Raw genomic sequence first — 27,503 nt, 5'->3', positions numbered from 1 at the left:
CAACGATTTTTTGTACACCATATCCGGATTTCGACAATTAATGTCTCTTCAGTGATGTTAGGAATCGAAACGGTATTTGGAAGGCCATATAATTTACCTCAATTTAGGATAGACTCTTGAATTTTGAAAGAGTCAAAATAGGAAGAACGGATCATATAAACCCGAAGGCAAATATAATACAAGCCCAGACGAAAAAATATAAACAAGTCTAAATTGAAAACAACGTTCAAACCTATGATTGCGTTGGATAAAAACCGCAATTTTTATACGTGTGCATGCAAAACAAATTTCTTGGTAGAGGGGTCTAAATACAGCACAAACAACATTTTCCAAAAGGCCAAAAAAGTGGAAAAGTATATTTTAACAGTTTGACTATATCTTGTTTCTGCTATCACGCTAGTTACAATAATCATGATAATGTATTGGTGTTGAAATAACGAGAGTTGATTTGTTTACAAATTGTATTGCTGAAAGTTGCTTTGATTACTGTAATACAGTTAAAAGTTAGGAAAGTCGGGAATATACCAATGAGGTTATGAATAGTTGAAGGAAAAAAAATGGGACAAACAGAGTCAACAATACAAAACATGTAAAACTAATAATTAAGCAACTAAAACTGTAAGCAGCAAAAATAGTAAACGATATCAGATTCCCTGACAGGACAGCTTTTACTTGTTTACAAGTGCGTTCACGTGTAGAAAATAACAAGTCGTTTTCCGGTGTCTAGTCAATTTATATGATGTCACGGTGAAGGAAATGAAGATGGGAATTTGATTGTGTCCATGCCCTTGATATTCTATCACCGTTAACCGCACAATTGCTTAGCGACATTTTAACGTTATAAGTAAACTTGTGATTTATTTCGTATCGAAAAGCAGACTTGTAATCAAATTAACTTGAACGACGTAAGCCTTGGTGAAACAGACATTTTCTCAAATTAGTTGTTATCTAAAATGGTGTTGAAGATAACATTAATGTGCTTACATAAATCATAATCCCTGCATACACATTTTAGACAGACAATTTGATAGATACTAAAGCAACACTTGATATATACTCAGTAAAAATTTAAATTGTTCTACATTAACAAAAGAAATATCTCAACCCCAATTCACTTTCATTTTAAAGCTAATCTAAGAATAGAAAATAAGTAAAATATTGTATCACAATCATTATTGTAGATTTTTTAAGCTGCAGTATAAAACACAAAAGCCATTTCAGTAAGATGTAAACTTTTGTTTGGTACAGATTAAGGAAGGACTTTGTTAACCTCGCTCTCCGTGGTTTTTAATCTTCATACAAACACTTGACACGATATTGCATATATACAGCAACGATATTTAGAATATTGCTCTTTTTATAGATATTATCTTATTATCAAAAATATATCAAACATAGATTAATTGCAAATTTTGCATTCCGCTTTAGAAAGGTATACATGTTTCAATAGTACAGCCGCTACTTTCAGGGTGTGGCATTCTGTACTTGAGTATGCCTATGCTTTCTATTATATCGTTATTTTGAGTATACTCATTTTATACTAATTTTATTTTACTTTTTTAGGTTTTCTTCCTAGTTCGTCGATCGAGACCCAAAGTTGTGTTGATTTAAAAAAAAAATTGCCCCCTAAAATGTTCGTATGCTTTATAAAAGTCGTGGCCTTTTCGAGTAGATGTTATTCGTTATTGATATTATAAAATAATCTAAACGTTACGTACATTTTTATCCATCAGTCCTAGAGATGATCCTCTGTTTAGTAATTCAACAACCACCTCTGTTGTTTTATTCATTTCTGCTGCACAATGAAGTGGTGTCTGTCCCTGTTGAAATCGAAAAAGATTTGGGTTTGCCACCTTCATTTGCATAACAGGCCGAAACTCAATGTTTATTTTTCAAGTGTATGGTGTACGAATTTACAAGGGGTCATCTATTGAGACTAAATAAATGCTAAACAACTTTAAACCAGAGTGATAAATTAATGAAACATAGACATGATGGATAATTACATCTTTTGGAAACAATACAACAAATCACACGAGATATGAAAATTGTCTAAAACAGTACATCACGAACGAAATAATAATGGAACAAACTAAACTGCATGCATACACCATGCAAATTAAGGGAATGTCTGCAAGAGTAAATATTGCCTGCTTGACCTTTTACCTTAGTCTTGTGCATGTTGTGGATTATGATAAACAAAAATTCGCATTATTTGATGCACAGACATTGAAACTATAACACGGTTGTGAATACGCAAATCACACAAAAAATCCCTTTTAAGTAAGCCATATGCTCTTTTTACTTGTATGAATACACTATTTTTTATAATCATAATACAATACCCACATTTTTGTCTGTGGTGTTTGGATTTAATCCTCTGTTAATTAGTTCAGAAACTGCGAATATAGCTTCATACATCGCTGCATAGTGAAGATGTGTCATGCCCTGTAATGAATGTTAACTCATTACTTGCATTTACAAAATTACAGATAACAAACCATTTACCTCTTATTTAAAGTCATTGCTTTTGTCAATCAATCTTTTTGTATTTTATCATTTGTTATGCATGGGGGAAAACAAATCATGCAAACTATTTGATTTTTGTTTTATATGTCTTAATTGGAGTAGTTAAACGTGTTGAATTGCATTGTAGGTTATGTTTAAGATATTTGAACCAAGTCGAATTTCTGTCCTTTTCATGGGATCTGATGGTATTTACTCTATTATGAACGTTTTTTTTTCTAAATTTCTAGTAACGTTGTGGTATGTATGTTTCTGATCGCTTACAGACCAACACTGGCCATCAGTTTATACAGCATCTATATCATCCCATCCTATAGTAGTCGTTGTTAAGGTTCATTTATATGAAGTCGGTACATTTATGGACTTCACGGTAGTTTCTTTAAGGAATAAAATTCCTTATTCATGTTATTTTAGATTAAAAAAAAATCCATATGATTAATTGTAGAATAGTGCAGATTTAATTACTCCACTAAATCAAAGCAATGCTATACAAGAACATTATTTAAATTCAGGTTGTTGTTTACCGAATAAATAAAAAGAATTACGTGTTTATCTACGACACTTGGATCTGATCCTCTGTTAAGTAGTTGAGAAACTATGAGGTTCTGATTATATATAATTGCGTAATGAAGTGGTCTCTGTCCCTGATTATATAATAAAAAAAAGATATGGTAAATATATTTATGTTAACTTGGTATTGTTTTATAAACTTAAATCTAAATTCCGATGTAACATTAATTTTGTTGAATATTTCTTGAGGTATAACCTTATAATTGATGTTCAGTTGATACAATAGCTAAAATCTTTTGTTGAATGCTTGACACTGAATTTGTTAAAGGAAGTAAAGTTTTACCCAAAAAAGTATTCTATTGACAGGAACTTCAACGAAAAAGTAATAAATTTCCATCCCCACTGATTTCTTTAGAAAAAAAAGGTTCCGATTCAGTTTGTCAGGTACGTTATAACTCTTTGTGGGGTATCTTTTATTCCGTCATCGCTTGTTCCGTTATACGAAGCTATTTTGATCACGTGGTTTTGATGTCGAATTTCTTATCTACTACAAATGTAAATCAAAACACGGAAACTCCCTTTTATATTTTTGTTTGATATGTTTTAATCCTTGGAACTTTTAAATCGATAAATGTCCGATAATAAACATTACAGGTACACGAAGAAGAATGTTTGCAGGAAATAATTTGATGAACATTTAACGTGCAGGATGGCGAAGGTTAACTCAAATTTAAATCAAATGTTGTCAATTTTTATCGCGAGTTACGAAAATATAAATGTTTTTCTCTATCTTCACATTGTAGAAAAATGTAAACGTGTTTTACTGTATAATACCCACACGGCAGGACCTTTACATTACACTTTGGGATTTTATAACACAAGGTGGATAACATTATACACCTATTTAAATCACAGATAGTTATAATCATAATTAGGAAATTTATATTATTTATTTTTTTATTTAAAGAAAATATTTAATGTGGAAAAATAAGTAAACGTGCCTCAGCTGTTTTTAGGTAAATATCAAAATCATAAGACAAGTTTAAAGCAACTTCAAACTATGGATGGTTTAACGTTTATTTTAAATTTAAATGCTAGATATATCTGTTTTGCTAAAGGATGGTCATGATTAATGGACCACAACTTTGTAATAAGTTTTGGTTCTTTTGATTGTATCATGTTCACCAGAGGGATATATCCACGGTTCCGCGGAAGGGCTGACGTAATAGGCCAAAATGGAAGAATTAAGCCTATAGCAAAGCAAAACGAAAAGTTTCGAACCATTTTCATTATGCCAAAATATTTGTTCTCAATCAAAGACCTTTAACAACCCCTCCTGAATGCTCTACATGTAACCAAATTTTGAATTAAATTTTTTGTTGAAGATTCATGAAATATTTTTGCGCTTGACATTCAGTAAACACTTAATTTAAATATCTGTCAAAATGAGCAGTATTCCTCAATGATAATTGCAGATAATAACTTTTCAGTTTACTTTTTACAAGAAATTAATGATTTGCAAGACTAGCATGTATACATGCATGTTTAGCCACCCGCATGAATAAAAATCTGACGATTACAATTAATTGTCCTAAAACTGAAATGTTCATGGTTTGTGAGAATTTCTTCTTCTTAGTTTTTTGTTGTTGTTCGGTTTTCTTTTCTATCTTTTTATTCGTTTAAACGCAGCAAAACCCGTAGAAACTGACATATTTCATGTATTTGTCATTTAGTGACATGATCGTTTAAGGTTATTTCCTTGACAATTAAGAACACATCCGGTTATTTCTGTATATTAGGCAATTACGATCATTGACCAGGTTAAAAAAGAAATGATGAACCAATGCATCGATTTGACATGTCGAGTTGATTAATTAATTCTTAACGATTTTGCGGCAACGCACTATAAACGTTTGAAGTTGGTTTATTGGAGTTCCTGTCAATATAATACTTCCATGGTTTGCATAACAAAAGAAAGCAAGAACAAAATATTTATTGGTTTAAATTGATGACTTTATTTCTCAATTAGACATAGGAATAAAAACAAACACGTATGCCTATTAAATCATGATCAACCTTTAATTGTTTGGTAAAATTAACGAACAATTTCTAGCCTAAGACATAATTTTGAAACGTTTTTATTTATTGTTTGAGATAAAACTCCAGCCTGAATATTACATTCATTTTCAGGATGATGTTGAACGAGAGGCGAAAGATACCTAAAGGACATTAAAACTCGAAATCCGAAAATACACTGTCTTAAAAAGAAAAAGAAAAAGACAAATAGACAAACAACAAAGCACAAAACACAATATAGAAAACTAAAGACTGAGCAACACGAACCTCATCCTTAAATGGAATAATAACATGTCTATTTTGGTTCAATACTGTCACAATCAGTCGGGTCTTGATTATGCGAATATATGGATCCAGTATTCTGACTCAAATCTTCCAAGTCGTTTCTCTTACTCCAGAAGTCCTCATGCTTGAGGGGAGAATCAGCAAATAACCATCTTAAAGTCATTGGCTTGATCTTTCCAAGAAAAAAACCGATACCCTTCCGCATCTAAGGCGAGGACAAAAGCACCCCCTAAGTGAGACGTGTTTTCCATTGTTCTGACTATTTTATCGTTGATAATACTTTCAGTAAAATTAATAATATGTTAAAATATGTTGTACTGCTCCCGTGGTTATGGTTATGATTTTCACATAAATATTGTAACACCTCCAAATTAGACTTAAATGCAACTGTATAACTGACATGACAAAACAAGACACTACTCCTTTTTGCCTAGAATAAATGGCTTTCTTTGAAATGTACACGCATATATTTTAACTTAACAACATACTTATATCAAATGATCATATCCAACAAGCATCCACGTCTCTTTGAAATATAAGTTGCCCATATTTAATGCTTTTAATTGCTTTTAAAAGAGGGGCGAAAGATACCAGAGAGACAGTCACACTCATAAATCGAAAATAAACTGACAACGCCATGGCTAAAAAAAAAGACAAACAGACACACAATGTACACACAACACAACATACAAAACTAAAGACGAAGCAACACGAACCCCACCAAATACTGAGGGTGATCTCAGGTGCTCCGGAAGGGTAAGCAGATCCTGTTCCACATATGGCACCCGTCGTGTTGCTCATGTTGGTACACACCCGGTAAATAGTCTAATTCGGTAGATCACATTCGTGAAAAGGTTTTAAGTTAAGCAACATTATTCATTATTGTTTAATAATTAAACTGCATTCATGATGAAAATAAATAGAAAACTTAATGTTTACGTATATTTTTTGTCAATATTCTTAATATAGATAATATCTATACTCGTACTAAGTCAGGAGCCTGTTGTTCAGTGGTTGTCGTTTGTTGGTGTGGTTCATAGGTGTTTCTCGTTTCTCGTTTTTGATATAGATTAGACCGTTGGTTTTCCTGTTTAAATTGTTTTACACTAGTCATTTAGGGGCCTATAGAGCTTGCTGTTCGGTGTGAGCCAAGGCTCCGTGTTGAAGGCCGTTCTTTGACCTATAATTGTTATTTTGTTATACATTGTGACTTGGATGGATAGTTGTCTCATTTGCACTGATACCACATCTTCTTTTATATAATAAAGATATAGCTCAAGTAATACATAACTTACGAATATATCTTTCACATTAAGATTTGCCCCTTTATCCAGTAATTCAGAAACTATGTTGGGATGTTTATTTCCAGCTGCATAATGAAGTGGGGTCTTTCCCTATGCAATATTAATATGTAATTAAAACAAATAATGGTGTTAATATATATATTGTAATTAAAGACATGCAAAATGTTCAAACTTTCTTTCCAAGTCTTCAGTACATGTTAAGTAAAATATCGTATACGAGTACAGTGGTAATATCATGTTCTGTGCCGTTAGCAAAATATTAAACCCCTTGTGGTAAGGGCAGTTCTGTTCTGTTCTTTCAAGCTTCCGGAAAGTATATTGAAACAATATTGTAATTTTTACAACCTTGGTATTTTCTCAGGTTTAGATTGTACTTCACTTAGACTAGAGGAAATTGAGACAGCTGTTTTCAGTTCTAAGTACTTAACTGTGATAGAATTTTCGAGCAACTATACAAATAATGTTATTAATCATATTAATCTTAGAAAAAGCACTTTTGATACATGTATTTTTATATTGTTTTATAGAACTAAAAAAACATTCGTTATTATCAATTTAATATATTGAGTTAATTAAATACCTTAATAATAGAATGTCAATCATTTAAATCATTTAACCTATGTAAGTCAAAAGACATAAAATATTATCCGAACGACCCAAGAGAAGTGAATTTTGGACCAAATGCTAGATTATTTGGTCATATGCTTAGGAAATAACCGCATACTCATTAATTGCACTGAAAAAGGTGTGGTACTGTCAGGTTTAATCACGATCACAAGAAAGCTCCCAAGAAACAAGCAAAAAAAAAAAAAAAAAAAAAAATGGCGTAAAGTACCGATCTAAGAGTAACAAAAATAACTGTGTTATCAAGCAAATAACAAAGTATGTAAGTAATGTCAGATGTCGTTTTTTTTACTTACAGTATTTGGTTGTCCTTCGGAAAAGTACATACACGAATAAAAATTAAAACCCGGGGATATAAATAACATTTAATAAACATATTTTAGATAACATAATTAGATAAATATAACTAAAATCGGTACAAAATAACTCCAATATTGTAATATGCGCAAACTGCACGAAAAAGATGCATTACGGATATTGCACACATAATTAACGATGCACCGCCAGTTTCGATATATGAATCTTTGTTGATAGTCTTTTAAACAATACTTGTCAGGTCCCATCAAAAGCGTGGGCATACTGATAATTGTACACATACTCTTTAGTTGAAACGATAGTTATTTTTTCTGTGCCTGCAACTGAATTGTTTTAAGAAAGAAATGTTAACCATACATAAAGAAAGCAAGGGGAAACAAATGTATGGTTAAAAGTGATGACTAGTTTACTGTGATCATAGATATAATAGCCATAGATAAATTACTCAGAATATTAATGAATATGTCCAACTAAGCCCCATGAAGTTTCCTTTGAAATATGAAAAGCATGGCACTGCGCGTAGTGGCCTGTGATGTAGATGATATTTGCCGACATCCTCCCAATGGACTAATTATTTATCATAATTATATTTAAATTATCAGACACTCGTCATATCAGCCGATTATTAATGTGCGTTACCTGTCTCAAGTAAAAATGTTGCCAGGAGGTGGAAGCACAAAAGGCGTCTAGTTGAAAAAGTTGTTTGGTTTTAATTTATTCGGAGAAAATTGGTCAACAAATGAGAAGGTTATGCCGTTGTTGAAATAATAAAATAGAGAAATCAAGGAAAATTTAAATGGACTTATCAAGTATATAAAATTAAATTGTCATAGCACTTGCATCGGTTGCACTCGGGAAATAAGACCTGTATGATTGACAAGAGGAGGCATATCGTTTACTGATAGTATACGTGGTTAAGAGGTCGAACCGAGTTGAATTTTTCTATGGCGATTTAGAGAAAAAAGTTTTTATCGAGATTCAAAAGAGAGAAATCATATTTTATGTCAGAAAGAAGAAATTAACATTTTTTTCAAGTAAAGAAAATAATTTTTACAAGTTTTGAAACTTTCTGTCGTTACGGTAACACGAAGTTTTTGAAAATAAAGAGGAAAAAAGAAATACATTTTAAACTTATTAAATGTCTGCACTGTGGATTATACAAGCTTGAACTAGCTGCTTAAATATATGTACATAAGAAAGTTCCATGTCACTTGATTTTACTGAATGTTTCGGTAAAACCTGGGACTATTTTACTGTTAGTATAATTACCGAAGAATGAAATATTACTCTCCCGATTCACAATTTATTAGATATTGATCGACAGCAATTGCAAATGAAGGCTAATTAACAGCAGGCGTAATATATATATAATGTGGGCTCAGTACTTTATCTATGGCTATTATATCTATGCGTGATATACATGTAATCTGTATTTCTCAATTAGACCTTAGAACATAACAGGACACTTATGCGGAAAAATCGTGAGCAACCTTTAATTGTTTGGTAAAAGTATGAGGGGAGAACTTATAAATGCATAAATTCAATTACTCTCTAACTTTACAAATACAATTATATTAAGTTAATTACACATTAATTACACAAAATTATGGGTGGCCTATATTGTTTAATCACTTTTATGTTATGTCCCAATTATTTTTACTTGTAAATTAGATAAAACTGCATTCAGAAAAGTAATGCAATTGAACAGAAAACTTAATTTATATGTATACTTCTTATTAATTTTCTTAATATAGAAAATAAAATGTAAGTCAAGTAATCCATAACTTACGAATATATCAGCCACATTAAGATCTGCCCCTCTATCAAGCAATTCAGAAACTATTTTGGCATGTTCATTTTCAGCTGCATAATGTAGTGGTGTCTTTCCCTATGTAATATTAATATGTAACAAACATATAAAGACATGAGAGAAGTGGATATTACCGAAAGGTAGTCCAAAGCTAATTATAACTAAAACATACAATTCATGTTTTCCGAGATTTAAAAATCAATCAGTACATGTCCATTTGATAATCATTGAAGACTTGCAAAACAGTCGTAGAAAAAAATGGTCGTTGGCAATGCAAATACATGAGTATCGATATGTTTTAGGACCAAACGTGTCAAAACGTGTAAGCTATTTTATAGCAACACTTACTTAGTTTATTTTTTTTTCACTTAATTTTGAACAAAATTAATGTTAGTACCGATAAAAATCTTACACACAGACTGAAAGATTTTGCTAACCAACGAGTTTCTTCTAAGAATCAACAACATTTACGTGGTTTATTAAAAATTTCACCGTACAAATGAGGATACGATATTCCGTTTGTTATAATGTCTACAGAGAACAGGAACAGTCTAACTTTCAACCTAAATATTTTTATCTACACATACAATTTGTTAAAATATTAAGTAATTCGTTATAACGAAATTCCTCACTTAGTAACTTTCTAGTGATACACAGATGAAGTATATATGTGAAGTTAGCGATCGGTTCGTTATTCGTTTTTCGATATTCAATATCCAACCGGCTGCTAGCATTCGGTTCGATATTCAAATTTTCTTAGCTGAATGTACGTCCGAAAAAGAAAAAAAAAGAGCAACAAAGGAACACGAAAGCGTTTGTTTTGTCTTAAAGTTATTAATAGACTTTTCCATTTGTAATTATATTAAGGAAATGTAGATAAGAAAAAGCATGTTGTAAACATTAAAATGCATTACATCTTATACATATATATATTGCCAATGGTTTTAGCCAACAAACAAGTATGACCTCGCCATATTTTGTATGTGTTGTCCCAAGTAAGTAGCCTGTACTTTAATGGTTGTCGTTTGTTGTTGTATATCATATTTGTTTTTCGTTCATTATTTGGAACATAAATCAGGCCGTTAGTTTTCTCGTTTGAGCAGTTTTACATTTTTTATTTCGAGGCCATTTAAAACTTACAATGCGGTATGGGGTTTACTCATTGTTGAATGCCGTACGGTGACCTATAGTTATCAATTTCTGTGTCATTTGGTTTTTGTTGACTGTTGTCTCATTTGCATTCACACCACATCTTTTTTATTTTTACATTGGCATTGATGGTTGGTTAAGAATAAAAAAAATTAGCAAATAAAATCATCATAGATACCAGGATTGAAATTTTGAACGTCAGACGCGCTTTCCGTATACAACAAACTCATCAGTGACGCTCGAATCAAAAAGTTTTAAAAAGCCAAATATAGTAAGAAATTGAAAAGCACTGAGGACCCTACATTTTGCAAAGTTTTACCGGATACAGCTAAGGTTTATCTATTCCTGTGGTAGAATATCCTTAGTATTTTGAATAGTTAAATTTTTACTTATGACCATATTGATGATAATCCAAGTCAAATCAGAAGGGCTGACTACTGGGCTGGTTATACCCTGGGGGAGCAAAACTCGACCATAGATCATTATCTGTAACATTCCGGCAGCACGTGCATATGGAGTATATATTTACTAGTTTAAAGCTTGCGCTTGCGTTCATTATGATCTTCTTTTACTTTAGAGGACTTGATATTCATATATTTTACTTTGGGTGATTTTGTCCATAAAAATACATTTTTCGTAATTATCAACCTTGTGTAATGGTTTTGCATTGTTACTGTCAATTTTATGGGAGCCGTCATTTTAAGAACCGTCAATAACAGGTGCGTAAGAAAAACGCTGTATTAATTTTTAACGAATGACGTTAATACTGTAACGTTCATGTGCGTTAGAAAACTTGGGATTTATTATTCACTGTTCGACGTATGATCATTCAATCATTTCAATGCAAGTTCGCCTCATCGAAAAAAATATACCACATGACTAAACATCCTCATGTTGCAACACATCTCCGTCGACATTCGGGAGCTGCGACACCATTTGGTGGCATCGAAAAAACTTATGGTATAAGTATTCTATAACCTTCTGCAATTTATACAAAAGCCGTTTAGAATCATCACATTTGCACAAAGATCTATTCACTGTCCCTGTACTGTCACTGTTATAAACGTCATTCTTTTTATGACTTATGGAAACCTCCATTCAAACCCATACAAACTTACAGCTATCTCGGATATTGCCAGTCAAACACTTTACAGACCAGTTCGCATTGGAAAAAGTGAAAAGGAGATAAGATTCTGTCTGAAACTTTCCAATGCCAACAAAGGTCTCGTTGTCATCAACTTGGTCAATATCATTCATCATAAATCAGTTCACTCGAAAACATATCCCCTTTTTTAAAGATCAGTTTGTACCTATCATTTCTTATTCCTATACCAAACCTATTGCAACTAAGATTATATAACCTTTCCGAATGGATTAAGGCTGTGAGGTCGTTGATACAAAAATTACAAAGTTTAACCTATATTTTTCAATTATTACAAAAAGAAACATATTTTTAAGCGTCCCCTCATATTTTAAATGTGTAAAGTTTCGTTTTAGTAAACGAAGGCATTTCTTATAATGCCTTCTTTAATAGAGGTCGCTGGTTTCAAGAAGTCCTTGAACCTTCTATTTCTGCGGATGAAGTAAAAGTCCTCGCACCAAAAGTTTCCGAAACAGTTGGTTTACCATAACCGAATATCTGTGTCACATATGACCACGGATATTATCTAATTGTTGTAATTACAATCCTGTCCTCTTTTCCTCGATTGTCACACTGTGACACCACCAAATGAGACTTATCGGCGGACCTGTATTTTCATCAGCAATACTAAGGATGACACATATGAAACAGGAACTGCTTACCCTTCCGGAGCACCTAAGTTCACTCTCTTTTTTAGTGGTGTTCGTAATTGGCAGTCGTTTTTTCGTTATAGTAGCGAGTTGTATTTTCGACATATGATATTTTTATTTACCAATATAAAACATGTGTCCATGATAGACATGTATATACTACTATTCAAATCGATCAAATCTACAAAGTTTATGTAAAAATAAACAGAAATAAAAACAAGTCATAACATTTATAACAACCAAACAACGATAAAAACACTCTTTTGCATTTCAAGTCGTGTTTTTTCGTTGTAAATCAAAAAAACATCTATCTTTTTTTATTAATGCAATCGTGATTGCTATGTTTATCGCTGTTAATAATTTTATAAAATATTTTAGTACATCTAACAAGCAAAATTAATAACGAATATACTTTATACATTTCATTTGACACAGAAAACATGTTCAATCCTTAAAATTTCAAATTTAGATCATTTTTGTAACATATACAAGACAAAACTCACTAATTGATCAGGCAGATTTGTGTCTGCCCCTTCGTCGATTAATTTTAATACAACTTCCTTGTGTCCTCCTTTGGCTGCATAACGAATTGCTGTTGTTGCCTATACAATATCATAATATTGTCAATACATACAATGTTATTGTAAGTAGTACGTTGATTTTCAAATGCATTAACAGCCGAATAATAACATCAGAGAGAGAGAGAGAGAGTGAGAGAGGGAGAGAGAGAGAGAGAGATATAGAGAGAGGAAAAGAAAGGAAACTTCATAACAATGATAATTTACAATATTACAAAGGTATTATGTGTATCAGTTAGTGGTATTGATTTGCTTAATCGTCATTAAAAATTAAACATTATGATTGTTAAGCTACAATTTTCTTATTATCTGTTTGTTTTTATTAAATGTACACGATGCCATTATTACAATGATTTCATGGAGTTGACTACCAAGGACTACATAGGACATATACGATATTTCCAATATATATAGAATACAGAAATTTTTGTTTTTGATACTGACTTCGGGCTCACATGATATTTTACCGTGATAAAGTCAGTATCAAAAACAAAATGTCCTTTATACTATATATACATATACATGTGGAGCAGGATCTGCTTACCCTTCCGGATAATCTAAGACCAACCAAGGTTTTAGGGGGAGTTCGTGTTCCTCAGTCTTTTGCTTTCTATGCTGGTTTTTCTATACTGTTTTTTTGTCTTTTGGTCTTTTTTGTTTGCCATGACGTTGTATTTCCAATATATATAGAATAAAGAAATTTTGGTTTTTGATACTGACCTCGGGCTCACATGATATTTTACCGTGATAAAGTCAGTATCAAAAACAAAAAGTCCTTTATTCTATATATATTGAAAATATCGTATATGTCCTATGTAGTCCTTGGTAGTCAACTCCTTTATTCTTTTTAACGGTAATTATGAAAAATAAAAATCAGTTTAATAAAAGAGAAAATAACAAACGAACTACTTTATCTCGTTGAATTACGGCAAATCACTCTTGACGTTACAGGTTTCATTGCGTCATTTGAAAAATTGTCACAGTGCAGTTAACATGGCGTTCTCTTGCAAAACGTATTGAAAATGAATAATTATTGCTTGCGTTTCATTATTTTGCTTTGAACATACATTAAACAATGCAGAATATAATGGTAACATACTAGTAAGTCCAATTTCTTTATTTTTTACATAACAAAGTAAGTATGATACGATCTGAATCAGCAGAGTTGACATTATTTCAGAAGTTCAAGTCAATCTTTTTCAAATGCATCAACAGCGGAATAATAACATCAGAGAGAGAGACAGAGATAGAGAGAGAGAGAGAGAGAAAGAGAGAGAGAGAGAGAGAGAGAGAGAGAGGGAGAGAGATAGGAGAATAAAAGAAACTTCATAACAATGATAATTTACAATATTCCAAAGGTATTACATGTATGCGTATCAGTTAGTGGTATTGATTTGCTTAACCGTCATTGAAAATTTAACATTTTGATTGTTAAGTTACAATTTCCTCTATATCTGTATACGTATCTCTTACATATATAGATTTTGCCACTGCATCGAGTGTGGTACGATATTTCGCTACTCGAGGCAGTGAAATTTTCAAATTTGAATATGAATTCTTTAATTGGGAACTCTTTTACATGAAAATCGAGAAATTTGATTTATTCAATCAAATGTAATTGATGCAATACAAATTATATTGGCCAAACAGGACAAACATTACTTAAAAGATTTACTGTTTACCATGAGAATATCCGACACTGAGAAACTAGGATGATTCACGTTAGTGTACACCTAGATTTATTTTGCAGCCAATGAATTACCAAAATACCTTTTTTTCCATTTACTCATGTGAGACGACCAGTTTACTGAAGAAATGCGAATCAATAAATAAAACAAGTACGAACCAAGCTTAGATCGATAAAACAGAAGCAAATTATAAAAGGTTGCGTCTCTTTCTATGTATTATTATCGTGACGTTACGTTACCATTGACTTTATTTACGATGTCATCCATAATTATCACAAAGTTGTGAAAACGGTTGGAATAAAATGTTGTTAATCAAAGGAATTTTAGTGTATTTTGATCTTTTTTTTTCTTTATTTCTCCTTGTGTGGATGCAGATTTGTCTTTGATCAAAAATAGTATTATCTATGGTTTGCCAATTTTTCATAAACGCCTCCAAATTTAAAATGCTATTTCAAAACAACGGGACGAATGTATATCTAAGGACACACCAAAGGACTAAAAGTTCAGACCTATTGTTAACAGACCACATTGTCAAAATCAGGGGAAAAACTAGGGAACAAAACTTGGTAAAAAACCTTAGTTTTGTTAAAAGATCACAATTGTTTTGCCTTTTGTGCTAAGATATCAACAACAAAACATGATATATAGTTACATGAGTTTTAATATGCTATTCCAAATTGTTTACTGGTTTCACAAATGTACACTAGTGAAAAAAATGAAACAGATCGGCAATAATGTATACTAGTTAAAATTAAAGTAAAATCAATTGCAAGTGCCATAAATTAAACAAAACAAAAACTGCGTATGAAAGAAGCATTAGCTACGTAGTTGATGAAAAATCAAAATATAATCTTTTTTGTTTCAAACATTTATAAAAGCGGAATTGTGAATTATATTTCGCTATAAGCAGTTACTTTGGTTCAATTTTGTCAAAAAAGCTCAAAAACATTGGCTTGCACGTCAATATTTCAACTTTGCTGTAATCCGAATTCGTGCGACCTGAAATTTGACCCTTAATTTGGGATGGATTACGCATATGCTATTGGTGTTTTGTAATTAAAAAGTGAATAATGTCAACTTGAAAGTGAAACAATGCAGCCAACGTGAAGAACACATTCTTTGACTGGTTTTGCCCGCCAAAAAAAAATCATTCTTAAAACAGGTAAAACGATTATTTACACATTTCTCAACCTATGAGAATTTATGTAAATTTGACGGACGCCATCACGAGTTGGTTAACCGTTATTGAATATCTGTTTCACAGATGACGACGGATATGTTCCAATTGTCGTTATGGGTTTGTAATTACGTGAGCAACACGACAGGTTCCACATGGGGCAGGATCTGCTAACCCTTCCGGAGTACCTGAGATCACCCCCAGTTTTTGGTGGGGTTCGTGTTGCTCAGTCATTGGTTTTCTATGTTGTGTTCTGTGTACTGGTGTGTCTGTTTGCGTTTTTCTTTTTTAGCCATAGCGTTGTCAGTTTATTTTCGACTTTGAATGTCCCTTTGGTATCCTTCGCCTCTCTCTTTTTTCTTCTATGACATGGAACGAAAAAATCAGAATTCTGATGGATGTTATCTCGATGTTTAATAAGATGTCGTCTAGTCTAAAATACACACGCAATGTTGATACATAAAACTTGTCCATGCGTTATTCATAGTGTCTTTAGGACGTTATGTAATTTGGATAGACGTTTTAGTATGTATTAAATCAAATATAAGAATTTGAGTCGAATCGGCATGATTGTGAACATAAATTTGGCATGTAATGTTCTTTGATTATTTATTTTTAATTTTTTAGAAGAATCTTTCAATGTCCTCAACAACTCTTGATATGTAGGTGGCAGGATGAGTTTGGAAATTAATATTCTGACAAAAATGAGTCTAAAATAATCGCGCAAAAGAAATTAGACATACTATCATTAAGTGAAGTGAATATAAGGTCAGAAATAAAAATAATATCAAATGATCAACCTTTAAATCAGACGGTTCGGACGTCACATTATGCTATTCGGGGCCTTTTGTAGCTACCTATACGGTACGGTATAATTTGAACTCACTGATGAAGGCTAAACGGTGACCTATAGTTGCTTATATCGACATTTTCAGTCCCTGGTAGAATGCTGTCCTATTTGTAATCATATGTCCTCTCTTTAAATCAATCAAGTAAGGCGTGAGTAACAAAAATTTGCCAGAGTATGGTTCCTGGTGACCCATAAGATCGTATGCTAAACCCCGATTTGAAGAGTAAACTAGCGGAGTTATTTTTGGAATTGATCTAGATAACATTTAACACATTATCATTCTGAATATTCGTGTAATATTGGCTGTTGTGCCTAAGTCATCAAATATTATAATCTTAGATTTCCAACCATTTTAAAGTTAATAGTATAGATCATGCAACCTTATTGTTAAGATTATTAGAGTCTTTTTCATTCGTCGAATGTATCTCTGATTCGAATAGAATTGGTTTGAAAATCATTCTTTAAAAATTAAAGGGCGTCCTAGTTTTCCAATCAGTACTTACCCTCCTTTTTATGGAATACAGTATTAATATCCTTGTTTAGCAATGTTGATACATTATAACTTGTCCATGCGTTATTCATAGTGTCTTTAGGACGTTATGTAATTTGGATAGACGTTTTAGTATGTATTAAATCAAATATAAGAATTTGAGTCGAATCGGCATGATTGGTGAACATAAATTTGGCATGTAATGCTCTTTGATTAATTATTTTTATTTTTTTAGAAGAATCCTTCTTACCCTCCTTTTTATGGAATACAGTATTAATATCATTGTTTAGCATCTGCGGTATTTTTCATTGTAAAATATACATTTTTAATCCTTGAATACTTAAATTTAACATATTTTCTATTATAGATACTAACAAGAAAATTTAAAACTCTTTATTTCATTATTCACCTTGAATTATTCAGAAGTCATGCAGTTAATTTTTTCCATATTAACTTCGTAATTGAAAACTGCTTTACACATTAATACAACAAACCATGCTGACATTATTCTATTTCTATGACTATGAAATAAAACATGCAAACATTGTTATTTTATGAAATGAAAAATACTCAGTACTGAAAAGAAAATTTTAATTCAGATAGAATAGAGAATGAAGACGGGGAATGATTCAAAGAGACAATAACTCGATCATAGAGCAGAAAGCAACCCAAGGTCACCAATGGGTCTTCAATGCATCTAGAAAATCCCGCAACCGAAGAGACAGGCTTCAGTTGGCCCCTAATCAGTAATGTATGTTAGTTCAGCAAAATGGACGCCACACTAAATTCCGGAACATACAAATGAACAAAAATAAAAATAAACACAAGATTAACAGAGGCTGGAGGTTCCTGACTTAGGACAGGCGCAAACATGCGGCAGGGTTAAACATTTTTTTTCGGGTGATCTTAACCTTCCCCCTATACCTCTAGCTGATGTGGAATAAACAAACACACATCAATACACACAGTAAACTCGGTTTAAAGAAGTCAGAGTCTGATGTAAGAATAGGTAACATAAAAAGATAAAAAAAATGACAAAGATCAACATAAATTAACAAAGAACTTCTAGCAGTTACTGACATGCCAGCTCCAGACCTCAGTTAAACTAATCAAAATATTATAACATCTTTTTTCGATTTAGTTTGATAACATAAAAAGTAAAAACACTTTTTGGTATCTAATTAACCAAGACTGTGAAAATATGCCAGTTGAATGACAGACACATCGTATTGGAAAACCCATTAGTCATGATTACCGTAAAACTTATGAAATGTCGATTTTAGTCGTAAATCTGGAATAGCAGTGTTTGTGCCAAATCAAAATATGTGGCGATTGCTTATTGGAAATGAAAAACAGATGATATCAATTGTTTTACACAGTATATATTTAAAATAAGCTCACGATAGACTCTATTTAAAGTTGCTACAGTTTACTAAATAACTGTTTATGTAAAACCAATTATATATAAATATTAAGACTAATGGAAAAAACACATTCGACGTTTGCTTTCTAATAGTGTGTGTATTGATTCAGATGTAGCAGGTAACAGTACACCTGTTTCAATAAACGATACGCCATCGGCAATGTTCGATGAACATGGATACATAAATATGACCATTCGACCTCAAGTGGCGTTAACGTGGATGCCAACTAGTGGATTAAGGTAAACAACGAATTTGAATCTTAAACGAATTATCAATTTTCTATTGCTTTGTATGCAGAATCTGGCAAATTCACGAAAAAAAAACCATATCAACAAATACAAACATTTTCCTCAATTCACGGAAATTGGTAGCCACGAAAATTAATGAATTCATAGTAAGTTGTATACATATCATGAGTTACTCATGTTGTTTTCACCTTGGTTATTAAACTTATCTTTATCAGCAATAAGTGTTGTATTATAGTTATCAGATTCATAGATGATGATTTCATTGTTGTGTATGAGTTTTTACGGTCTTGATTTGTTTATACGATACTTTAGTTCTTTTCTGAAATATTTGTGTATATTTCAATTTTAAGTCTTTTATATGATTTTCTAGAGCTGCATATCTTGTGTATGACCTGTCATGGAAAACAAACTTACGAATTTATCATCGATACTTGAGGGTTTAGCTTCACTGATTAAGTCCGAAACTATATCCATGTGTCCTCTCTCAGCTGCAAAGTCAATTGCTCTCTTTTCCTATTCAATAGTGGGAAAAGTATAAATACAATGATTATAATCTCTTAATGTCTTATACTTAATAAGAAATGATCGTTGTACATACTTGGGCATACATAACAATACAAAAAAAAATACTTCTTTTCGTTGTTATCAACAAAGGTAGCAATAGTTTAAAAAACACCAAACCAAACCCGCACACACAAAAATAAAGAACGTGTTGACGTCAACAAATAAATGATCAATACCAAACCAATGTTAATGACAATAACAATGTCACAACCGCGCAGAGAAAATAAAGGTATTAAAATAATGATAATAAAAAAAAAACAATATGTCTGAAACTTGATAAGCTTTTAAAAAATACAGAGACAAAAATTGTAATATATCGGTTTAATAAAAAGATGTAGACACCCCTTTTGAAAGTGGTCGATAAAGCATAAAAAGAATTGCAAAATATACATATACAACAAAAAGAGTAAGAGTCTGTTGCATACATTTGTACTACCTCCGGAATAACGAAGATATACAAATATGAAATTCATCAGATTGGTGGATAAAACTCTGTTTTAAGATTTATAACCAAATACTAAATACACACACACAGGTTAGGGAGAGCACAAACATGCAAACCACATTCTGTATGTGCCTGCCCCAAGTCAAGAGCCTATATTTCAGCAGTTGTTGTTTGTTGCTCTATATTATATTTGTTTTTCGTAAATTGTCTTGTACATAAATAGGCCGTTAGTTTTCTCGTTTGCATTGTTTTACATTTGTCATTTCCGGGCATTTTATAGCTGACTATGCGGTTTGGGTTTTGCGCATAGTTGAAGGCCGTACGGTGATCTATAATTGTTGAATTCTATGGCAAGTCGACTCTGGTAGAAAGTTGTCTCATTGGCAATCATACGACATCTTTTTATTTTTCTTCAAACTATAAATTCATTAAAAATTGATACACTTTTTTTTGGAGACTTAGAAAAATCAGAATATAATAAAATAACATAAAAGCTACTTGAAGGTCTTTCTACCTAGTATATAAATGTTTATTCATATAGTATGCCGAAAAACTAATTTTAAATACAAAAAAAAAGAACACTCGTAAACAGAAAAGAAGATAGAAGATAACTAATCTAACACAGATTACACAAATATACAGTTTGTAGTTCTTTCATTTGAAATAAGGGAGAGTATCATCTACTTCCGGTTTTAAATAATCACTTTTGGTGTCATCAGCTTACTTTTTACTGATTCAAAAATTTTATGTTTTTTTTTTTATTTACCTTTGCAATAAGGGAGATAATTTGCTAATCCTGGTATACAAAATGTTACTTCCGGTGTCATATGATAGCTTTCATTTCACGGGTTCGAAAGAAATATATAGTTTCTATATACTTTAGCTTGAAAAAAGGAGATAACTGACGACTTCCTCTTTTAAAAAGTTGATTCACACTGATTTTGAAAATATATGGTTGCTAGGTTCTAGTGCAAAAAAAAACTACTTTCGGTTAACACAAGGTCACTTTCGGCTGACTTTTGCAAGGACATGTGTCGTCTAGCCAAATACAATAGACCTTACGGCTTAATAATATACTATTATGAAGTTACAGCTAAGGACAAGTTTTAGAATGTCAAATTATTACTTTGACTTTCACTTCGATTTCTAGGTCAACGGTTTTTTATCTTAAATAAAAAAACCCATAATAAAAAATAAGGAGATGTGGTTTCATTGCCAAGGAAACAACTATCCACCAGAGATCAAATGAAGAGGATATTAGCAGTTATAGGCAACCTTACGGCCTTCAACAATGAGGAAAAAATCATACTGTATGAAAAATGTGAATCAATTAAAACGAGAGAACTATAGGCTTAATTTTTAACAAACAATTTACGAAAAACAAATCTGACAGACGTGTACCAACGACAACCACTTAACTACAGGCTCTTAACTTTGTTCACGCACATAAGAATGTTGCGGGATTAGACATATTTGTGAGCGCTCAATCCTCTCCTTACCTGAGACAGTGGTAAAACAGAACTACATAAGAATAAACTGTAAAAATATGTAGTAATTGGCCTAATTCAAAAGATCGGTACGAGACACGAAAAAACCAAACTTAAAAATAATAAACTTGTACATGTACGCACAAAATGAAGTTCACGGATGGAACATATTCTTTAAAAAAGTATACAGTTTGATTGAAGAGCACGACCTCCGTGCATTGATAGTAGGAGGTTATATGAACGACCTTTTTTCAAGTATGGATACAAAAAATCAAAAACTTCATATAAATTAAAAAAACAGTAAATAATATTAAAATATTTAATTGAAACAAATAAACCGATAGACATTTGAAGACTTTTAAATAAAACCACAAAACAATACACTTGTAAAAGAAAACATTCTATAAATGAGGCCAGTAGAATTGGTTTTTCAATAATAAGCTCACAAGTACGCATGCTGTCACAAACCAACTCAAATTTCAAGCACAGACCACCAGGCTATTTCTCTTAAATCAAATGTTTATACAATTAATCGTGGGAAACATTATTTCAAAATGAATTATAGCATACTAGCTGACTTACACTATCACGAAAATATAAACAAATAAATTGATAAGTACGAAAACAAATTTAATAATAAAAACCTTCTTACTCAGTGGGACTTGTTTAAAACTTATAGAGACACTACAATTTAATACTGTAAATCTAAAGCCAAAGAAAAGAAAAAACAAAATCGATGTTTTGGAAAACAAAATTAAGACTCTAAATGAGAGGCTAGATACATTATCTATTGACACAAATAACTATCTTTCTAATGAAATAAAACAGTTAGAAACAAAACTTGATAATATATATTTGTTAAAGGGAAAAGGGGGCCAAATTATATAAAAGAATAAAATGGGTTGAGAAAGTGAAAACATATCAATTTTTTGTTTATCTTTTAAAAAGAATAGGCAATTAAAAAAATATATTAATACATTATTGTCCCAAGATTGGGAGGTTACTGTAGATAAAAAGAAACCTTTGTCCCTGGCTAATTACCGCCAAATTACTTTATTGAATACAGATAAAAAAAAATCGTTATATAAGATTTAACGTATGTCAAATTTAAGACATTATAGATTACCTTGACATTTTTAATATAGAAGGAGCTATATTATACATTGACTTTTCTAACGCATTTGGTTCACTAGAATGGGATGTTATGTTGGAATCATTAAAGAAATTTGGAAGTGGGTCAAAACTCTATATCATGACATAAAAGGATGAATCTTAAATAATGGGCGGATTTCTGAAACCTTTGACAGTGAACGTAGAATTCGACAAGGATGTCCTTTAAGCGCTTTATTGTTTGTTTTATCATATGCGTTTCTTGTTTGAAGAATGAGAGACTCTAGTGATATGAAAAGAATAGAAATTAAAATCGATAAAAAAATCTCATAATCTAAAACTAGCAGATGACACAAATCTTTTTTTTTTATAATTCTAAAGATAAAATAAAGCATGCACTTCATATAATTGAAACCTTTGGATCTTCTTTTGAAGTAAACTCATAGAAACAAATCAGACGGTATTTTGCTAGGTAAACTTAAACACTGCAAAGACAAATTTGAAAACATTAATGGGAAAGATAATGTAAAAAGCCTTGGAATTTACGTGGGCTTTTACAAGAAAGAATGGCATACAAATAATAAAGAGAAACAGACAGAAAAATCAGAAAAAATGATAAACGAATAAAAAAACAGGAAATTAAGCATGATGGTAAAATCAGTGTCATAACATTTGTTTTATACCTGATATATCATACGTTGCATCACTGATAAATCTGTGCAAAGAAACTATATCTAAGTTTTAGAAAATGGTATATAATTTTTTCTAGGAGAAAGTGAAACGCTCAGTTATAAGTAAAGATTATTTAGAAGATGATTAAAAGTGACGGATACTGATACATACATTGCAGCAATGAAACAAAATTGGATGAAAGATTACAGAGGAAACTTTGGCAAAATGGAAAATTGGTCCAACCTACTATTTCAGTGAGTTTGGGGGAAAAAGAAATCTGCGTTCTCATAAATCAAAAGAAAACATAAAAATGCTTTCGACTTTTTACTAAGAAATCATCAAATGTTATATTAAAAATGGAAGCAGGTAAACAAAAGAAAACCTAAAAACTATGTAGATGTAAGAAAGAGTCCAGGCAAACGTTTATATTCTAGTCATTGGATAGAAGAAGATATAAATTGTTTTAACGACGAAATTGATGAAAAGGCGAACTTTCGCAAACAAATCTTAGATAAACTAAAAAAGAACCAAAACTGGATAGCCTAGAAACATACTCTATGAAAAGCCTTACCAAAATCTTTGAAAGAGAAATTAAAGAGTAAAACATCAATAAATACTAAAATTCACATTCAGCAAGATATGAAGACGATTTGCTATGGACTGTATTACGATCTGGACAAGGTTACATTCAAAGAAATATATAATATTTTAATTAGATATAATAAAGAGCTTCCAGTAGGGTTGTGCTTATGAAAAAATCATTTCACTTTTGAAAATGTTACCTATTTTATAAAGAAGAACCTTTCTTTTACATTCCGTTTTTTAAAAGATAATAAAATGAAAATGTTCAGATGCAAAAAAAATGTATAACAACAGAAATACCGATCTGCAAGGAAAATTCAAAACGAAAAGTCCCTTAACAACTTGCAAACAAAAAGCTCAAACACATCAAACGAATGGAAAACAACTGTCATATTCCTGACTTGGTACAGGTAATTCCTTATGCAGAAAATGGTGGATTAAACCTCGTTTTAATTACTGCATATTGTTATAGCAATCAATTATAAATTGTATCATTGGAAAGTATCAAATAATCCCGACTGTGAGATTAATTTCAAATGTGATAACTATAACATTTTTTTCTTTGAATGCACATGGGTTAACACTTATTGGTCAATAATTAACACCATATTTATGTATTTTAAAATTGATTAACATGTCTTTTGTCTAACAATCTTGTACTTGGATATAAAATTGAAGATATTGAATATAACACACTTAATCATAGTTAAACACTGATTTATTTTGTGATTAATAAATATGTTAATTTATCAGAAAAGAGAACCAGATTTGTGAATATGTTGTCAGTTATAAAAAATGAAATTGAAACATAAATTTTAAATCTTCCAGAAAGTTCATTTTTGAGAAAAATTTCAGAAGAAAATATTAGAACTTTGATTAAATTTATCTTTTGTATGAGAATTATACTATAAATATATTATATGCTATAGTTTTTAAGCAACAAACGATCAGTCAAGGTGGAATCAATAGCTCCTTCATTGATATCTTGTTTGTACGTAGCAGAAATGGCCGGTCATATTATGTTTACAAATTTTCACATTTCTTTCGTGTCCGAATTCTTTGAATGACGAGATATTATTGAAAAGACAATCATGAAAAATGCAATAACTACTAACCTTTTCATGAAATTATTTTTCAAGCCATGTGGTCAACCATGCTTTTTCTATTTGTTCTACTTTCTGATTATAAACTCGAATTTAATATCAAAACAGAAGACGGACAAAAATCCTTTTTTTTTCCTTTAATCGTTTAAGTGTCACCAAATATGTATATATATATAAATTTGTGTTCGTAGAAATACTTTGTAAAATGCAACTAACATAGACAATAAATGTATAATAATTTTGCTAATAAAATTCCCTGCTGTCATTAGGAATTACATGCACATGGAGGTACCTTAGCGTCATTGTTGTAGCGATAAGGGACATTGTTCACAACTATTAGTGCAATAAAATATTTGAAGTTGGAAAAAAAAGACACAAAGTACCGAAATGAGGGTACCTGCAGTTACTGAAAACTAATAAATAAATCATGTTCATCAAGATTCTATCAGTACACATCAAACGGATTTAGTGTATAGACGTCATTTAAAGTCTGAGAAATGCACGAGCTTGTGTAACGTGAAAATTCAAATAATGAGTATGGATAAGCTGCATCTCATTACTGTACATATATAGCAATATATATTTAGTAATGTTTTAATTTTTCGAAAACAAAATCATTATTAGTAGCAATAGAACAACATTTGAATAATTTACTACTGTGTTAAATTGATAACTTATAAGAATAAATTTATTCAAATGATCAATTATTTTACATGGATCGTATCTAAATTTACGGGCTTTATACATAATATCAGCGTCAAAAATATTGATTACGGATTATTTAATTAAATATGAAAAGTTCTGTTTGATAAGATTGTGTGTTATTGTAGTAAACAGAGAAGAACCTAGGAAACATCCTAACTGTCAACTTAGTTAAACGGACCATCAAAAGCACGTTTTTGACACTCCAAAATTAGATAACTCGAATATTTTCATATGCTTTATTATAAAAATTAATAACTAGTTCTTCAATAGAAGTAAGATAACGTGTTAATAGTACAGAAAGATTACTCGTAGAACACTTACTAGAAGCTGATGAAACAGTTTTTTGTGTAGTTAAGGAAGCCAATACATAGTAGGGTCTATCAAAGAAGGCCTTAAGCTGAGCTGTGGTAATGACACGATTATTTACTAATTGACTTTCTGTTGAGCCTTGAATGTATATGAAAGTAAAATTTCATTCTTAAGGACTTCCATGTATTATTTATGTCATATCAACACCCCACTGGTGACTGTTGTCGGTCGGAGGAACATTAAACGCTCAGCGAATACTTGAATTTTGTGTTAAATCCTATAAATTGGCGTGTTACTTACTCTTTTATTTATTTCTAAATCATTTTCAAAATGTGATACGTACGCGAATATCAACACTATTCAGATTTTTATTATATAGGAATTAAGTGGCGTTCTGTTCGATTTCTTTTGTGTACACACATTTTTACAATAGGATGGCAAAGCATCTTTAAAGACATGACAACACTTTTTCTTATTTATTTGTGACAGTGGACAATATTTTGGCCCTTTTTTGAAAATTGATAACATCTCGGTCTTGAACGACGTTTAGGTCCCCTGTAATGACATGGCCATAGGGATCATATCTAAACTTCGATAATGAAGGAGCATTGTTTTCCATATTGACGTCTGATGTAACAGATGTATAAATAAAAGTTAAACATTTACTTATATTTATATACGTGTAAGAAGTTAAAGTTGGCTCTTTGTTATCAAATAAATGGAGGCATACAGTTTTAAACGGAAGAGTAATTAAAATTACTAGACAAATTATTAAAATCGATACCTATGTTAATGTATTTATTTTTAGAAAATAACTTTTATAATCTTCAGTTTCGTCAATTCTAAGGAACAGTTTATGGTGACAAAAAGCTGGTGTAATAATTGTACACTCATATTTTGGACGGACAAATGATATTGAATTATACTCAATATAAATATTCTGTAATTTACTAATTGATATTTAACAAAATTTGCATAATAATTAATGTCTATCATCGTTTTTAAATATAGATAAAAGATCATCAAGTGTAACATTAGATCATTTTTTCTTTCGTTAATTGCGGTCAATGCGATTGCCATTAGACCTATGATTACGTTGTCTGTTATCAACAAATATTCGTAATATCCATAGAGAAAATTTAAGAAGTTCTGTTTGTTGTCGTTAAAAAGGTCTTCAATAAAGAGCAACACCAATACCGACATGAACAAAGGTAAAATATTTTAAATAGGAAAACAAACGTTCTGACAGACAGCTACTGACGACAACCAAAAGGATTCCAGAGTAGGGTCAGTCAGATTGAAAATGTGACTGGGTTAAACATGTTTATGAACGTTAACCCATTTCAATAAAATCTTGGACGGTGGTTTAGCATCAATACATAATGTAAAAAAATAGGTGGAAAGGGATTGCGTTACCAGATCGGCCCGACGAATACAGCAAATAGACAAAATCACAAAGCATTGATCTAAGAACACTCGAAACTATTCATATTAATTTGAAATATAGTTTCAACCAATAAATAACAATGTTGAAACTATGTCTTAGTTCACATCCCATGGATTAAAATTTTACACTGTTAGTCTTGTTTGTACAGTATCTGTATTTTTACGATTTTTTTAGTAACAATACATCACCTAGTAATCACAAAGTTATCATCGTGTCAACTTCATACAACCAAAT

General features: G+C 31.2%; 1 protein-coding gene across 1 annotated transcript in view; it reads right to left on the bottom strand.

Annotated features, from left to right (window-relative positions):
• Positions 1 to 6,785, bottom strand: part of LOC127732857 (uncharacterized) — a 51,968-nt gene extending 45,183 nt beyond the window's left edge. The window contains exons 1-4 of the mRNA XM_052242041.1: positions 6,693 to 6,785; positions 3,072 to 3,170; positions 2,350 to 2,448; positions 1,719 to 1,820 (exon numbers count right to left, since the gene is read on the bottom strand). Of these exons, the coding sequence (XP_052098001.1) occupies positions 1,719 to 1,820; positions 2,350 to 2,445 (198 nt within the window). The 5' untranslated portion in view covers positions 2,446 to 2,448; positions 3,072 to 3,170; positions 6,693 to 6,785. The remainder of the gene's footprint in view (positions 1 to 1,718; positions 1,821 to 2,349; positions 2,449 to 3,071; positions 3,171 to 6,692) is intronic.
• Between the last annotated feature and the right edge of the window lie 20,718 nt (positions 6,786 to 27,503).

The sequence above is a fragment of the Mytilus californianus genome, unplaced genomic scaffold (assembly GCF_021869535.1).
Source record: "Mytilus californianus isolate M0D057914Y unplaced genomic scaffold, xbMytCali1.0.p SCAF_29, whole genome shotgun sequence".
In the NCBI taxonomy this organism is placed as follows: Eukaryota; Metazoa; Mollusca; class Bivalvia; order Mytilida; family Mytilidae; genus Mytilus; species Mytilus californianus.
Note: the sequence above shows the minus strand (reverse complement) of the source record. Positions and strands in the feature narration are given on the sequence as shown.